The 17904-nt window shown below is 39.7% G+C and overlaps 2 protein-coding genes across 8 annotated transcripts in view; both read left to right on the plus strand.

Annotated features, from left to right (window-relative positions):
• The window catches only part of mypn (myopalladin), a 55325-nt gene extending 44232 nt beyond the window's left edge, over positions 1-11093 (plus strand). For 4 of the 7 annotated variants that reach the window (XM_023970322.2, XM_023970323.2, XM_070434872.1 and 1 more), the window contains 9 exons: positions 5-85; positions 2835-3056; positions 3383-3532; positions 3627-3709; positions 4284-4413; positions 4591-4798; positions 5046-5211; positions 5481-5614; positions 8470-11093. In XM_023970322.2, coding sequence (XP_023826090.1) covers positions 5-85; positions 2835-3056; positions 3383-3532; positions 3627-3709; positions 4284-4413; positions 4591-4798; positions 5046-5211; positions 5481-5614; positions 8470-8648 — 1353 coding nt within the window. In that variant the 3' untranslated portion in view covers positions 8649-11093. The remainder of the gene's footprint in view (positions 1-4; positions 86-2834; positions 3057-3382; positions 3533-3626; positions 3710-4283; positions 4414-4590; positions 4799-5045; positions 5212-5480; positions 5615-8469) is intronic. The other 3 variants (XM_070434870.1, XM_070434873.1, XM_023970324.2) reach the window with 2 other exon arrangements.
• Positions 11094-15063: 3970 nt separating this feature from the next.
• On the plus strand, positions 15064-16608 carry atoh7 (atonal bHLH transcription factor 7). The gene has a single exon (XM_023970203.2). It carries the CDS (start codon positions 15391-15393, stop codon positions 15838-15840), a length of 450 nt encoding a protein of 149 aa, XP_023825971.1. The 5' UTR covers positions 15064-15390; the 3' UTR covers positions 15841-16608.
• The last annotated feature ends 1296 nt before the right edge of the window (positions 16609-17904 follow it).

Consider the following 17904-nt stretch of genomic DNA (forward strand, 5'->3'; position numbering starts at 1 on the left):
ATAGAAGCAGACTACTTATGAGGGGAAAACAGCGAGCAGACCCCTCGGACCAAACATTCCTGCCACTGTCTTTAACTATGACGAGGTACAGCGAACATCTCTCCCTCCCAAACATTCTTTTGCTCAGAACGTTTGGTAACACATTACATTAAGTTGCACTTAATGTGCAGAAAGACTGTATTTACACCAGTAACAACATTAGACTAACATGTTGATACAGTGCATTCGGAAAGTATTCTTGACCCCTTGACTTTTTCCAAATTTTGTGACGTTACAGCCTTATTCTAAAATGTATTAAATTGTGTTTTTTTCCTCATCAATCTACACACTATACTCCATAATGTCAATGCAAAAATAGTTTTTTAGAAATGTTTGCAAATGTATTAAAAATTTTAAATGGAAATATCACATTTACCTAAGTAGTCAGACCCTTTATTCAGTACCTTTGGCAGCGATTATGCTGTTCGATTCTTCTTGGGAATAAGGATACAAGCTTGGCACACCTGTATTTGGGGAGTTTCTTCTATTCTTCTTTGCAGATTCTCTCAATCTCTCTCAGGTTGGATGGGGAGCGTTGCTGCACAGCTATTTTCAAGTCTCTCCAGAGATTCCAGGCTCTGGCTGGGCCCCTCAAGGACATTCAGAGACGTGTCCCGAAGCCACTCCTGCATTGTCTTGACTGTGTGCTTAGGGTCGTTGTCCTGTTGGAAAGTGAACCTTCGCCCCCAGTCTGAGGTCCTGAACGCTCTGGAGCAGGTTTTCATCAAGGATCTGATCTCTCTGTACTTTGCTCCGTTCATCTAGTCTCCCAGTCCCTCCCGCTGAAAAACATCCCCACAGCACGATGCTGCCACCACCATATTTTCCAACTCCAAGCGGGCTGTCATGTGCCTTTTACTGAGGAGTGGCTTTTGTCTTGCCACTCTACCATAAAGGCCTGATTGGTGGAGTGCTGCAGAGATGGTTGTCCTTCTGGAAGGTTCTCCCATCTCCACAGCGGAACATTGGAGCTCTGTCAGTGACCATCAGGTTCTTGGTCACCTCCCTGACCTAGGCCCTTCTCCCCCGATTGCTCAGTTTGACCGGGCGGCCAGCTCTAGGAAGAGTCTTGGTGGTTCCAAACTTCTTCCATTCAAGAATAATGAAGGCCACTTCTTGGGGACCTTAAACGCTGCAGAGATTTTTTGGTACCCTCCCCCAGATCTGTCCCTCGACACAATCCTGTCTCGGAGCTCTACGGACAATTCCTTCAACCTCATGGCTGGGTTTTGAATTTACCACAGATGGACGCCAATCAAGTTGTAGAAACATCTCAAGGATGATCAATGGAAACAGGACGCACCTGAGCTCAATTTCGGGTCTCATAGCAAACGGTCTGAATATTTATGTAAATAAGGTATTTCCGGTATTTATTTTTAATACATTTGCTAAAATAAAAAATGTGCTTTGTCATCATGAGGTATTGTGTGTAGATTGATATTTATATTTATTTATATTTATTTAGAATAAGGCTGTAACACAACAAAATGAGGAAAAAGTGAAGGGGTCTGAATACTTTCTGAATACACTGTACACAGTACCTCAGTAATTGCTTAATGGAATTGAACTGTTTTTTGTAATTACACAAGAGGAATCGGGACTATTCCTTATTCCACTTGCGTAATAACTAAAACCACTCAGGCCCATTACAATTACAAAGCGATAAAAAATATTACGTATTGTGAGTGTAGTAATTGCAGCGTTACTATACAGGTATAACAGCAACGTAATGTAAAGTGTTAGTGAATGTTCAAAACCGTTTTTAAGTAGTATGTATGGATGTATACTCATATATCCAAACACTGTAGTTAATTCATCATCCTAATCAGGCCCTTTTAAAGCATTTGTTAACTAATATCCATTGCATGAATAATCCAAACAATTTCCAAACTGAAGGTCTACATATTGACCACACTCATGTAATGTAATGCCCCAAATAGGCTGAGGTATATGACATTCTAAGATTTGAGCAACCTTCAACGTTTCTTGCATATGAAATGTGCATAAAAAAACTTTCCTTTCAAATGTTACATTTCAACTGATGCCATGGATCCCATCTGTTGTTCCACTGGAAAGTAACTGTGTTGTAATGTTGTCATAATTTCACTACATTTCAAACACCACTAACATTACCACTACCGTTATCTTCTCCGTTCCATTACCTTAGGTCCTCAGGAGAAAAATAAATGACCCAGACGTATCAAGATAGAAATCTACGTATCAACAACAACAAAAAAATGTACAATTTGAATTGTTGGAATGATGTGTTCTTTGATTATTTTGCCAGGAAAGCTTAGCTTTATATCTCAGTCCACATGTGTTCTCTGTTCTCTGTTTCACCCTCAACTTCGGTTGTATTTTGTGTAGTAGGATCAGTCAAATGCCAAGGGAGAGTGATAAGAGGAATACCACTGCATGATAACATTTAAGGTTTAAAGCTACACTCCTCAATCTTTTTTTTTCTGCCCACAGTGAGCCCAGAACATTTGTCTTTGTAAACCGAGGGCTGGTAAATGTAACTGCCACGTTTGAATCAAAATGCTACTTTTTGAATCAAAATAGATTGAGGAGTACATCTTTAACCATGGTTGGGTGTCAATTCCGTTTAATTCCACTGAAATTCTAATGTTCTTCATTACTTTTCAATTAGGATTATTCGAATTGGATTGAGTTCAACCCTGCCTTTAACACAATATCCCGATTGATTAGTGGCGATATTGTGCTCTGGGTCTGATTCCTCTGGCAATCTACTCAAGTAAATACTCACCCAAACAGTTTCTGAAATGTCTTTTTAGGAGTACAAAGTGTCCAACTTTGAGCAGAGGCTGTTGAGTGAGATCGAGTTCCGTCTGGAGCGCACCCCAGTCGAGGAGTCGGATGACGAGGTACAACACGATGAGAGCCCGACGGGGAAGTGCGTCGCGCCCATATTCGACAGGAAGCTGAGGAACTTCAGGGCCATGGAGGGTGTGCCTATGACGTTCTCCTGTAAAGTGGTGGGGATCCCCGTACCGAAGGTGAGACAGCACGTCTATGGTCTCTAAATATGTTTTCACCCAGACTGTTTTTCTTTAGCAGAGGTTTTCATCCGAAGTACCTTACAGTGCAGTGAGGTCAAAGGTTCGTAGTATGTGACCCCATCAGAAATTGAACCCACTACCTTAGGGTTGCTCGATCAACACTCTTACCAACTGAGCCACACAGGACCACACAGACTGTCGATGTTTTATTTGCCATTGCCAGGCACATAAAAAAGGTTGGATCATATTTGGGGGCCGCCCGGGATCTGGACGTATACTCAACGTTTGTTAGAAATCTCCCTCTCTCTTCAACACCATTTCAGGTTTACTGGTTCAAGGATGGCAAGCAGATCTTGAGGAAAAATGAGCATTATAAGAAGATAAGAGAGGGGGACGGAACCTGTGTCCTACACATAGAGGTCACCAATAACGACGATGATGGCAACTACACTGTCATGGCAGCTAACCCCCAGGTAACCTAACCACCTGTGATTGTTTCACTCTTAATCCCCTTTCTTACCCCTTCACGAAATCTAATTTGTTAATTAATGAATGAATGCTCACCAGGGACGAATCAGCTGCTCTGGTCATTTGATCATCCAAACGGGTCCTCTCCGAAACCGAATGACACCTATGATTCACTCTCAGAGGTGAGCAGGACTGACTGAGTGTGCATTGGGATCTGCAGAGGTTAGAAGAACCCTCTTCAGGTTGCAGAGCCAGCATGATTGCAGCTCTTACTGTTTTGTGGAGGCTACTTACAGTAAGATCCCAGATGTACATATTGCCCAGACTACTGTTGAACAGCCCTCATAGCAACCATAAACCAATATACCGTTAAACCAATCAGAGAAAAATACATTGTTTTATCTCTATGATAGCAACATTAATCTCATGCATCGTTGTATGGGCTCCCGAGTGGCGCAGCAGTCTAAGGCACTGCATCTCAGTGCTCGAGGCGTCACTACAGACCCTGTTTCGATTCTAGGCTGTATCACAACTGGCCTTGATTGGGAGTCCCATAGGGCGGCACACAATTGGCCTAGCATCGTCAGGGTTAGGGTTTGGCCGGGGTAGGCCGTCATTGTAAATAAGAATTTGTTCTTAACTGACTTGCCTAATTAAATCAAACATTTAAAATCATAATAAAATTAGCGATAGTGATGACAAGATATCCCAGGGCCAATATACATGTACTGTAACATGTTCAGCACATCCCTACAGGGTGCGGGCCCGCATACAGGAAGTGGAAGAGGGTGAACCAACCCAGGAGCGCTTCTTCCGACCTCACTTCCTCCAGGCTCCAGGGGACATGGTGGCTCATGAGGGCAGAGTCTGTAGATTAGACTGCAAGGTATGTCATCTCTGGATTAAATAACCATGGACTTGTAAATAAGCAATGGGCATTTAATACATTTTAGAAAGACTATTAAAAAAAAAAATGCTATAAATCAGTTAGGATAGCCTTTGAAGATAGATAGGACTGTATACATCTCTCATCTCAAGTGTTGTGTGTTTCTCTGTTTTCCAGGTGAGTGGCCTTCCAAACCCAGAGCTGATGTGGCTGATCAACGGGAGGCCCATCTACCCAGACTTCTACCACCGGATGCTGGTGAGGGAGAACGGCATCCATTCCCTTGTCATAGACCCCCTAAAACAGGACGACGCTGGGACATACACCTGCATCGCCAGCAACAAAGCAGGACAGAGCTCCTTCGGTCTGGAGTTAAGAGTTGTGGGTAAGAGATCTCGAAACAATTAAGTATTTTCATGAAACCCAAATAGAGTACCTCTTGATAACAAATTAGTATTTCATTATTTATAGTAGGTAGTAGGTAATAGGTAGGTAATCAGTGATAGCTTTTGAATAAGTACAAAGTCAAAACCATTAATTTGTTGGTATAGTGACGTATGCCATGACAATTAATAAGTAGTAGTAATTAGTAATTGTACATGACAGAGAATAACTATTCTTTGCCCGTTCAGAAAAAGAGATGAAGCAGGCCCCCCAGTTTGTTGAGAAGCTCCAGAACACAGGCATCGCAGAGGGCACCCCCGTCCGACTGGAGTGCAGGGTTCTGGGCATGCCTCCACCTGTAATCTATTGGAAGAAAGACAACGACACCATTCCTCACACCAAGGCCAGAGTCAGGTTAGTATTCCCTAACTAACCTCTCCCCTTCCAGCCAGAAAGGTGACTGCCCATCCTGTAAAATTCATCCTCAATTTATATTCAAACTCATGAAGACAAGAGGTAACACAAAACCATGCTCAGCGATGTCGGTACATGCCAAATTAGCTTTGACTTTTTGAGATTTGAATATTGATGCCTGTTATTCACAAAAAAATAAAATAATAGAACACAGGGAATATATACATTTATAATGATCATTTAATTGAGGAGATTAATTTTGATTCTAGCATACACCAGGATGCTACTGGATATGTTTGCCTCCTGATTCAGCCTACCAGGAAAGAGGATGCTGGCTGGTACACTGTGTCAGCAAAGAATGAGGCTGGAATTGTTTCATGCACAGCCAGGCTAGACATCTATGGTGAGTTCAATACAACTCTCAACAGCTTTCTTTTACCCACCAGTGTTTATTGTGATAGTTTTGAATGAGTTAATAGTTGCTAATGATTGTGCTTAAAGTACATCAAGATTTCAAATAAATGCACAATAATACCCAAAGCTACTGTGCCTTCAGAAAGTATTCACGCACCTTGACTTTTCCCACATTTTGTTGTGTTATCAAACAATAACCCATAATGTCAAAATGGAATTATGGTTTTAGAATTTCTTTTACAAATTAATACAAAATGAAAAAGTTAAAATGTCTTGAGTCAATAACTATTCAACCCCTTTGTTATGGCAAGCCTAAATAAGTTCAGGAGTAGAAATGTGCTTAACAAGTCACATAATAAGTTGCATAGACTGTGTGCAATAATGGTGTTTAATTAACATTATTTTTTAATGACTACCTCATCTCTGTACTCCACACCTACAATTTTCTGTAGGTTCCCTTAGTCAAGCAGTACATTTCAAACACAGATTCAACCACAAAGACCAGGGAGGTTTTCCAATGCCTCGCAAAGAAGGGCACCTATTGGTAGATGGGGGAAAAAGAAAAAAAAGCACACATTGAATTTCCTTTTGAGCATGGTGAAGTTATTACTTACACTTTGGATGGTGTATCAATACACCCAGTCACTACAAAGATACAGTTGAAGTCAGAAGTTTACATACACTTAGATTGGAGTCATTAAAACTCATTTTTTAACCACTCCACAAATTTCTTGTTAACAAACTATAGTTTGGCAAGTTGGTTAGGACATCTACTTTGTGCATGACACAAGTAATTTTTCCAACAATTGTTTACAGACAGATTATTTCACTTATAATTCACTGTAACACAATTCCAGTGGGTCAGAAGTTTACATACACTAAGTTGACAGTGCCTTTAAACAGCTAGGAAAATTCCAGAAAATGATGTCATGGCTTTAGAAGCTTCTGATAGGCTAATTGACATCATTTGAGTCAATTGGAGGTGTACCTGTGGATGTATTTCAAGGCCTACCTTCAAACTCAGTGCCTCTTCGCTTGACATCATGGGAAAATCAAAAGAAATCAGCCAAGACCTCAGAAAAAATTGTAGAGCTCCACAAGTCTGGTTCATCCTTGGGAGCAATTTCCAAATGCCTGAAGGTACCACGTTCATCTGTACAAACAATAGTGCGCAAGTATAAACACCATGGGACCATGCAGCCGTCATGCCTCTCAGGAAGGAGACGCGTTCTGTCTCCTAGCTATGAACGTACTTTGGATTCGAAAGTGCAAATCAATCCCAGAACAACAGCAAAGGACCTTGTCAAGATGCTGGAGGAAACAGGTACAAAAGTATCTATATCTACAGTAAAACGAGTCCTATATCGACATGACCTGAAAGGCCGCTCAGCAAGGAAGAAGCCACTGCTCTAAAACCACCATAAAAAGCCAGACTACGGTTTGCAACTGTACTTTTTGGAGAAATGTCCTCTGGTCTGATGAAACAAAAATAGAATTGTTTGGCCATAATGACCATCGTTATGTTTGGAGGAAAAAGGGGGAGGCTTGCAAGCCGAAGAACACCATCCCAACCGTGAAGCATGGGGGTCGCAGCTTCATGTTGTGGGGTGCTTTGCTGCAGGAGGGACTGGTGCACTTCACAAAATAGATGGCATCATGAGGGAGGAAAATGATCTGGATATATTGAAGCAACATCTCAAGACATCAGTCAGGAAGTTAAAGCTTGGTCGCAAATGGGTCTTCCAAATGGACAATGACCCCAAGCATACTTCCAAAGTTGTGGCAAAATGGCTTAAGGACAACAAAGTCAAGATATTGGAGTGGCCATCACAATGCCCAGACCTCAATCCTATAGAAAATATGTGGGCAGAACTGAAAAAGCGTGTGCGAGCAAGGAGGCCTAAAAACCTGACTCAGTTACACCAGCTCTGTCAGGAGGAATGGGCCAAAATTCACCCAACTTATTGTGGGAAGCTTGTGGAAGGCTACCTGAAATGTTTGACTCAAGTTAAACAATTTAAACGCATTTCTACCAAATACTAATTGAGTATATGTAAACTTCTGACCCACTGGGATTGTGATGAAAGAAATAAAAGCTGAAATAAATCATTCTCTCTACTATTATTCTGACATTTCACATTCTTAAAATAAAGTGCTGATCCTACAATAAAGTGGTGATCCTCACATACTACGTGATCCTAAATTTTTACTAGGATTAAATGTCAGGAATTGTGAAAAACAGAGTTTAAATGTATTTGGCTAAGGTGTATGTAAACTTACGACTTCAACTGTACATGCTTCCTAACTCAGTTGCCGGAGAGGCCACTCTTCATATTTTCAAGAATGGTGGTGGCTGCATCTTGTTATGGGTATGCTTGTCATTGGTAAGGATTAGGGATTTTTTGTTGTTGATAAAAAAATAAACCAAATAGAGCTAAGGAAAGAAAAATCCTAGAGGAAAACCTAGTTCAGTCTGATTTCCAACAGACACTGGGAGACAAATTCACCTTTCAGCAGGACAATAACCTAAAAAATAATAATATGCAAATATWGTACAATCCAGGTGTGCAAAGCTCAATTTAACCAGAAAGACTCACAGCGTTAATTGCTGCCAAAATTGATTATAACATGTATTTACTCAGGGGTGTGAATACATACAAATGAGATACTTCTGTATTTCATTTTCAGTAAAATGTGCTACATTTTCAAAAAAATATGTTTTCACTTTGTGGTGAGATTTGTGGTGAGATTTTTTTTTTATTAATCCATTTTGAATTCAGTCTGTAACACAACAACATTTTGAATAAATCAAGGGTATGAATACTTTGTCTCTGTTGTCTGCAGCCCAGTGGCATAAGCATGTCCCTCTGCCTATGAAAAAGGCTCCGCGGCAGGGCAGTCGCTATGCAGTGCTGACCGGTCAAGGCCTGGACATCAAATCTGCCTTCCCCACGACGGACAATAGCCCCATCCTGTTCTCCAGCTCCCCTGTGGAGGCACAGCTGGAGAGTGAGGAGCTGTGAGGAGCAGACACACTTCACCATAGGGTTGTAAAAGTCTGTAAACTTTCCCATAATGCACAGGTTTTTCCGAAATTCCAAAAGTTTAGGAAAGTTTGAGAATTTTGTCAACCTACTCCACCACCACCACCACTCTAATCACTACTGGCCCTTTGAACCTACAAACTACTCTTCTCTGGAGTCTCATAGGGCTGGTTTCCCAGACACAGATTCAGCCAAATTCTGGACTAAAAAGCATGCCCAATAGAGAATCTCCATTGAAAGTGCTTTTAGTTCAAGACTAGTCTTAATTTGTGTCTGGGAAACCGGGTCCCAGAGTTTAGTCTGCTCTAACACCTCCTGATGACTAATCTACTAGTTCATCTAATCTGTGGTGGCCAGTGGGATGGAAGAGCAGGACTATAATCTTAGCAGTTTGTGTCATCTGGTTTGTGTGATACAGTTGATGTGATACATTGAAATTACAATGACAAAAACGGTTCGATTTCCAACTGGCAACCTAATGCTGTGTTTGTTTTTCTGCCATTCCTATTGAATTGTATCATTTGAAGCGTCTTATTCACACAAAACAGACAAACTTGCCAAGTTTCAGTTCACTATCATCTTTCGATAGGTCCGATTTGTTGATGGTTCATTTTGTTCTACTTTTTTTGACGAGTTAGTTTGATATTGAGAAAGTTGATTGAATGTTGATGATCGTGACATACTTTCATCGTCACACATTTCAACCTGTTCTTAATCTTTAGCAAATTGACTGTTTCGTTTGGACGTGGTTGTTGTATGGTTTTATTTCAAACGTATATATTTGTGTCAAATAAAGATAGTCTATTTTCATGTTTATATAAAATATATGTGCGTTAAATGTAAATCAAAGAAATACACTAAAGGAAAGCCAAATGGACAAATTAAATTGTACACGTGCATACATTGAGTGGGGGAGGTGCTACTCAATATTAGGAAGGTGTTCTTAATGTTTTGTACACTCAGTGTATATAGCAAGTACAATGAATATGACCAGGTGAATCCAGGTGAAAGATATGATCCCTTGTTGTTGTCACTTGTTAAATTCACTTCAATCAGTTTAGATGGAGGGGAGGAGACAGGTTAAATAAGAATTTTTAAGCCTTGAGACAATTGAGACATGGATTGCGTGTGTGCCATTCCGAGGGTGAATGGGCAAGACAAAATATTTAAGTGCCTTGGTTTTTCACGCTCAACAGTTTCCTGTGTGTATCAAGAATGATCCACCTCCCAAAGGACATCCAGCCAACTTGACACAACTGTGGGAAGCGTTGGTGAACATGAGCCAGCATCCCTGTGGAACGCTTTCGACATCTTGTGGAGTCCATGCCCCGACGAATTGTGGCTGTTGCAACTCAATATTAGGAAGGTGTCCTTAATGATTTGTACACTCAGTGTATATAGCAAGTACTATGAATACGTCTTTACAATTTGATATCTAGAATTGGTTCGAAAATATGATTGAGTTTTCCTTGATGTTCAATTAAAACAGAATATTTCACTTCGAATACATGATTTGTAAATGCACACTTTTGCACTGTGGTTCTGTTGTGTTTTGAGTCCATACTGATAGCATATGGAAAAGCAAGTGAACTACTGTAAGCAAAGGGTGGCATTTTCGTAGTGCAAAAGCATTGTGCAAAGTCCCAAAAATACACTGTAAGCCTCATTATAAACTTGCACTGTGATTACATTTGAAACTTTTCTGAAAAAAAATGTGTGTTATAAGGTGGCGATCATTTGACAAGAGTTTAGTCAACCGAACAATATATAAATAGTCGCCTCTTTATAACGCAGTTTAAAAGGAAGCCAGATTGGAATGGGGTTTCTGGTCATTTTTGCACTTTGCTCAATGCTTTTGCATTACGAAAATGTCTCTGTTTCCTCTCACTGCCTCATGAATGGATAGTTGTGCTTACAGTAGCTTACAGTACACCAGGAGCCTTATCCAAGGATTGCATTTCAAACACTATCATGATGTTTACTTTACAGAAATGCCTCTTTAAGGTGAGGAATTTGAGCTGCTATTTCTGCTGTATGGAGATAGGTTACTGAATATGTAAGTTATTATAATAAGAAAAACGAAATTCTGACAGCAATTTATGCAATAATGTTCATACAGCAGTATAGTTGTACTTTGAAAAATATACTCATGTGTTTCAATGTTAGTGGGTCTAGGGAAAGGAAAGATATTTGTTTGTTGGTAGGCACATGTGCTTTAACAGAATTCACTGATAGAATGAAATGTATGTGTGGGAGAAATTATGTTTTGACGTTTTGATGGAACTGTACACACCCTTGTAGCTAACATGTGATTATTGAAAAAAACAGATGAAATGTTTTAACACATATTCAATAAATGTAAAGTTGCACCATGTAAAATAGTTTTTTCCCCCCTGAGAATAAAGTTATATTTATTCAAAAATATATATATAATGTATATTTTTGTACATACATGTGTCTTACACATTATGAATGCATAACATTTTATGGAAATATCTTAATTTTTTTTAAATTTTTTTTTAACGTAGAATCAGAGTCTAGCAAAATAAAATATATTGTTCCACCTACCTTTAAAAAACAAACATTGATCCACTCATTCACAATTGTTATTATTATGGACTATTGACTAATTCATTATCAGCTAGATTCATTTTTATGGAGTATACATTTGTAACATGATAATCAACACATATATCATTTACATTTACCTCTGTTAAACAGTACAATAATCCATTTTAATTGGATATCATGCTAGGTCTCAACTATTCTTCCCTTTGGTTTATTGTCAAATATGAGTTGAGATCTTGTTTCAGGCTTGATAGCTTGTTATTTACTTACTTTTTTCTGAGATCAATACGCAATTCCAGACAGGAGACAATGCTCAGCTAAGCCAATTAAGCAATGTTAATCACACCAATTAGACTAGCAAAAAAGTTCAAATAGGCATGAAATTACATTCACCTTACTTGACCTAATTACAGTCCCCAGCCTCATTTGACCAGCTGCTACTTGTTGGCTGATTGGTAAATTAACATGTTATACTGGGGTTTGGTACATGGTTGTTATAGTCCTATATATATAGTCCTATTATAGTCCTACGCATAAATCCCTCTCTACGGCATTATGTTACATGATCTATTTCAACAAGTAAATACAACGAGAAGAAAGTGACAAAAACGTTATACAATGAATAATTTGATAATGAATTAATCAAACCAAATTTGATTTAGTCTACTCCATTATTTAATTACTGTACTTTTATTCAAACCGTTACTAATTTCAAAATGTTTGTCACGCCCCTCATAAGCCATGTTTATACCTGGTTCTTACATCCGTCATATCCTGATCTTGTCTGCAGTCTGCATTTGGATTCTGCTATGAAATAATTTGCATACAGGGAGGGACCCGCAATAGTCTGTATTGCAGACACAGTGGAGGGATTTAAAAAATGTACATTTTTAAACCATGTGTAGACACATTTCTGAAAATGTGGGCACAATCAAAATGTAGACAAGATCAGGAGGGGGCTATAATGGACCCCGTTTCTATCTTTGATTGAACCCTGACGTTTGAGACTAGGTAATAGGCCCTCTGCTGCGGATGTGTCCATGATGAATTGGCTGTGAAGGGACACTTGCTAGTGGTTGGTTTAGGCGAGTAAATGGTCACGTGGTTTCAAGTGCCATTTTTAGATAGAAGCCCTGGTTATACCTGGTGCTAACAAGCGTCCTGATCCTGTCCACATTGTTATTGTGCCCACATTTTTAGACAGGTGTAGACGATTAAAAGACGCATTGTGAGCTGATTGTGATCACATCTTCCTGGCCATCTACAGAGGTAGTCAGGAGCCTCGTTTAGACTTGGTGCTAACATGCTCTTAATCATTTCTAAATGAAACTTGAGTATATTATTTAATCTAGTCAGATCGACCGAGTCTGACCGAACATACTGTAGGCCCCTAATACTGACGTTTTCACACTTTCCCTATTCTTAAACTTCGGAGGCCGTAATCTCCATGTATCTGGACGGGTCCCTCCTCTTCCTGTGACATATGGCTTTTGACAGAGGGGGTAAGCTAGCCACCAGTCCTTGTCAGACAAGCCAATCATACGAATGAGTGGGGAAACAAGGCTGGAAGAAATGGAAAGGCCGGAGACTGTGTGAGACATAGGCCACAGACAAGACAAGCAGCAGCTGGCCAACTACGTCAATCTGTAATCAATGAACCAAACTGGTAGATGGGATTATATGCCTAATTGCACAGCAAACCAGTCCATCCCCAAAATGACCAAACAGCATGAGCTTGTGTCCATGACCCAATATGACCTAGGCATGAGGCAGCATCTTGGGCATCTAGCAATAATTCATGATTCACACACAATGCTTCTATACCCTGGTTTTTCTTTTTCACGCATAAAAGTTTCACGCATAAATCCCTCTCTACGGCATTATGTTACATGATCTATTTCAACAAGTAAATACAACGAGAAGAGCTAATAAATATTGACCGGTATTGCTGTAGTCGTTATTCATGTTATTTTATGCAAATGTTCTACATATCTGTTAATGCCATTCAGAAATACAATTGTCTAACATTTGAGTGCATTTAGAGCTAGCTATAGGCCTATGCGTGGGATGTTGGTATGTACTGTGTGGGTTCGTGTTTAGTTGTGGGTGCGTTTGGATGGAAGGGGAGGGGCTGTTGACCTGGTCAGATTCATCCCTTGATTGTTGGACTCACTTGCACCAGATGGAAAGAACAGACAGTTAAACAAATGATTCTGTCAGTCTCATTTCCTCGGACCGCTAGACAGATCAATTATTTATTTCACACATGGTCCCCAGTAAGTACAAGGACACTAATGTATACCACATACTGTGCTTGATTAAGAACACAGCATTGGTAAACAGACCAGCAATAGCCACCCAATATTGGAGCAATCTCTTTTAGTACATTCTAATAAGCCATAGCATTAATGAATACACTTCTTATTTATTAATGTAATGTATGTCCCGTCCCTAGCTCTACCCAAAATATCAAATTCAAAACAAAATGTTTCACAAGACCAATAACATGTCAGAATATGTTGTGTGTACATGATTTTGTCCTTCTCTAAATCTTTTTTTATTTTATTAATCCCAGCCGGTGAAAAGAGCAACTCAGCAGGGTGTTGTCTAGGAGTCACTCTTAAAACATTTTAAATCCCTGGGGTTAGGGGCCACACTTACAGTCACTTCCCTGGGGATAATCTGACTCAGATTATCTGAGATTATCAGTATTACCATTATGAGACCAAGAACGAACCCTGTGATAAGTGAGTAAATAAACAAGTGGTTCTTCCTTGATAAAACTCTCTCTTTGGTGCAATGGAGTTGACGGTTTCTCATTTATAGTGACATATTATCCCCCAAATGTTCTTTCTAAATGTAGGTATACGGTGCAAATCACAAATACATCATCAATAAACACACACAAATCATTTTAAAAATCATGATAATAAATCATATTTAGCAATGATAATTCATTCACTTTCTAAAGGAAATCTGACAAATTGATATTTTAAGTAAACTGCATAAAAGCCTCAATAATCTATGTTACAACAAATGTCATGAATATTGACATCAAATTAAGTTCCCCTATTTTATATTTAACATCTGTTGTTCCTTCAGCTCTTTTTTATTTATTTTTTATTATTATTTTTTTACCGTTATTTTACCAGGTAAGTTGACTGAGAACACGTTCTCATTTGCAGCAACGACCTGGGGAATAGTTACAGGGGAGAGGAGGGGGATGAATGAGCCAATTATAAATTCAATTACTAATTTTACTTAAGGGACAAAATAACCTGCTGTTATAATCATTGAATACAATATATGCCATACACAGCAAACAAAGGCCTAATGTAAAAAACAAACAAAACAAAAAAATGATAATGGAAAGTATGACTGCAACATATTGATTTCCTATTGAATTCAAGTGAACATAAGACTTTAAATTGTTACTTGGATACATTTGCTTTGATGTCCTTTGATGTCAGCTCTATAGGTTTCATTGCCAGATGGTAGATTTCTGTGTTTGCAACGCATGGCTGTTAGTAAAGCCATGACGGCTCAGAGTGAAGCCATGACCAGATAGAACAGGCTGGCTTAATTGGAATTTCATTAAGGATTTGTTTGCGTTTTTGTGAGTGGGTGTGTGTTTGTGTGTCTGCGTTGGTGTCTATCCCAGCAAACAGTATTGAGGATGGGGGGAGGGCAATATTGGGGAGGGGGGGTGAAAGCAATATTGGGGATAGATGGGGGGTGTGAGGGATGGGATGGGACTCCACCTGCTGCCACCTGTTCATCTCCTCAGTCATATAAAAAGCTTGTTCCTCAGTCTCTCCAAGACCAGAGACACAGAAGCTGTTTTGCGGTTTAGGCTTAGCAGAGGACCAACAATTTGGATTAACTTCAAATTGTTCACTTGACATACAGCTTTATCGATATACAGCGTAATTAGACAAGGACTTTGGACAGCTACCACGACACCAGGCCATTTTGGACAGCTACAAGAGGAACTTTGCAAAATTTGAAAACGTCTTAAAACAGTCTGGCGGTTAGTGAAAACACCACTTGACTTGGTTGACTCATCGCTACATTTTGGGAGATTTTGGTAACATACAGCAGACAGAACCAGGAGAAAACTTGTGAACTGAATCGTGGAATTGTGACCAAAACCATGGTGTCCCGCCAGCCCAGTTGCACTGGATCTGACTCTGGATCCGAGTCTGAGAGTCTGGATTCCAAGTCTGGATCTCCAGAGAAGCATGATGGTTCCACACGGCGGAGGATGGCAGCCAACGCCCGTGAGAGGAAGAGGATGCAGGGGCTGAACACAGCCTTTGACCGTCTCCGTAAAGTGGTCCCCCAGTGGGGCCAGGATAAGCAACTGTCCAAGTACGAGACTCTGCAGATGGCCCTCAGCTACATCATGGCCCTCAGCCGGATCCTGACGGACGCCCAGAAGCGCAAAGCCCCCCACAGACAGTGGCTGGACCTGCAGTTTGACTGTGTGCAGCCAGAGAACTATCAGTGCTTCAGTACTATCAGCTACAGCTCTCCAGATGAACACGAGTACACGCATTCGTCCTTTCCCTACCAGTACGACGGCCTCCAAGTTCCTACATAGACTGGATGGAAAACTGAAAACTAGTCATGTTGTTTGAGGTGAACGACAATCTGTACTTGTTTTTATGATGCAGGCATTTTCTCCAACCCAGGAGTCAATAAATAGATTTGTATTGCTTTTATTTATCATTTATAAAAAATCTATTTATTGACGTTTGTTTATATTTTATGATTATTAAATTAAGACATACGTTTAGTCTAAAATTGTTCCGAACAAAGCAATTGACAGCTTGTATTGCATTTCAGTGTGCTGTACTACAATTGATTTTGCAAACAGACATCTGGTAAACAGACATCTTGGCTTTCTCTATTTTCTCTCTCTCTCTCTGTATTGTTGGGAAGGGCCCGTAAGTAAACATTTCACTGTTAGTCTACACCTGTTGTTAACGAAGCATGTGACAAATAAAATTTGATTTGATTTGTATCAAATCTTCCAGATGAGACCCTGACATCATTTTGTGTAATTTATAGTGAATGCGAATCATAGGATTGCATGTGTAGTTATTTGCCCCTATTGTTATTGTGTAAAAAAAAAAACAGTGACATTTTAAGACTTTGGTAAGATACATTTTGAATCTATTTTTGTAAATGTAAAACTTTTTGTCATTGAGTCTAGTTAACATAATGTTCTCTAGCCACGAAATGTAGGCATTTTGGAAATTCGACATGTTTTTTTGTGCTCTTCAGTTTTTGATGACGATGACCTATACTTTGTTTAATAATAGTTTTTCTACTGAAATAAAAGTTGATAGCTATTTTATTGAAATTGCTTTTGAGTTGTGTCAAGTTTTGTTCTTTTGTACATTTGAACATATTTGATCGTCTCATGGATCCCTTGACCAAGTCAGCAAGCAATGGTTCTCATCCAACAACCATCCTGTTTGGCTTGAGTGGAGACAGCAAAGCAGAGCACTTTTCAGGTGAAGGTCAATTTCCATTTAACTGAGACAGTATTTGTCTATCATCTAATAAGGAGGTACATTGATTGTTACGGTAACCAATCATAACATATATTTGGGGAATTAAATGTGAATGTACATCCTGTACCCAAAACAGCCATTAACTTATGCCATTTAAACTCTTTCTATCTTAATTGCCCCTTCTCATCTATGTTGTATCCCCAGACAACAGGGGGTGCAAAGGGGACCTAAACATGTACAGCATTTATTTTCTTTTGATGTGTCAGGTTCTAAGTGAGAGTGATGGCAGGTCAGTCTGGTCCTGCACCACCCTGATCAGTGTGCCGTCCTTTTGTCCCGGAGCTCCTGTGCCCTGAGATAAGACGGGATTACGTCAATGGTAGACCAACATATGAACAAATAAAAGGGCCTCGTTTTTGGGCGCACAATGTGAGAGAATAGGTGAGAGTGATGTCGTTGAGCTTTCTTTTTTTTTTTTAAATGAGTGAAGAACATTAGACAAATCTAATCGATCGATCATCATCATTAATAAGAATGCATGTCATGTCGTTGATCAACCAATCTTTCATTATCAGAAATGAACAAAGTGCTAAACAGAATGGTTGAATCAGGATCACTAGGGATTGGGATTATTATTTCACAAATGCCCTGTCAATATTTTGGCACCAGAATAATGGTGATGTTGGCCTATACTGTACCTCTGACTCACACCCAAGAAATTACATAAATCAGGTCAGTAATAATTCGCTAATAATAAAAAGTCCCATATTACTTTAACACAACTGTACGGAGTTACCCCTAGAATAGTCGTATGACCACAACAAACCTGCATTCATTTGAATACCAAGAATTAGGGATGGAAAGTGATCGTTAGAAATGTTTAAATGTTGCCATCGTGGTACAAGCGGCATCTGATTATAGAAGCCTGTGTGCCAGATCCTGCCAAAGGCTCAACCAATGAGGAGATGTTAAACTCTATTGTTGGGCAATGGCTGTGCCTAATTCCACTGTTCAGGGGCACTGATGCACGGACCTCCATGGCTGGACTCTTAACACAGAATCTGTTACTACCACCAATCTCTTCATATGCCATTTAATCCGAGAATTATTTCATTTTAAGGGGGCCAATCTGCGATCGCAACTTC

The sequence above is a fragment of the Salvelinus sp. IW2-2015 genome, linkage group LG25, assembly GCF_002910315.2.
Source record: "Salvelinus sp. IW2-2015 linkage group LG25, ASM291031v2, whole genome shotgun sequence".
In the NCBI taxonomy this organism is placed as follows: Eukaryota; Metazoa; Chordata; class Actinopteri; order Salmoniformes; family Salmonidae; genus Salvelinus; species Salvelinus sp. IW2-2015.

Bases quoted from the DNA above. Each gene is read 5' to 3' on its own strand.
- atoh7 (XM_023970203.2), top strand. From the start codon at position 15,391: ATGGTGTCCCGCCAGCCCAGTTGCACTGGATCTGACTCTGGATCCGAG.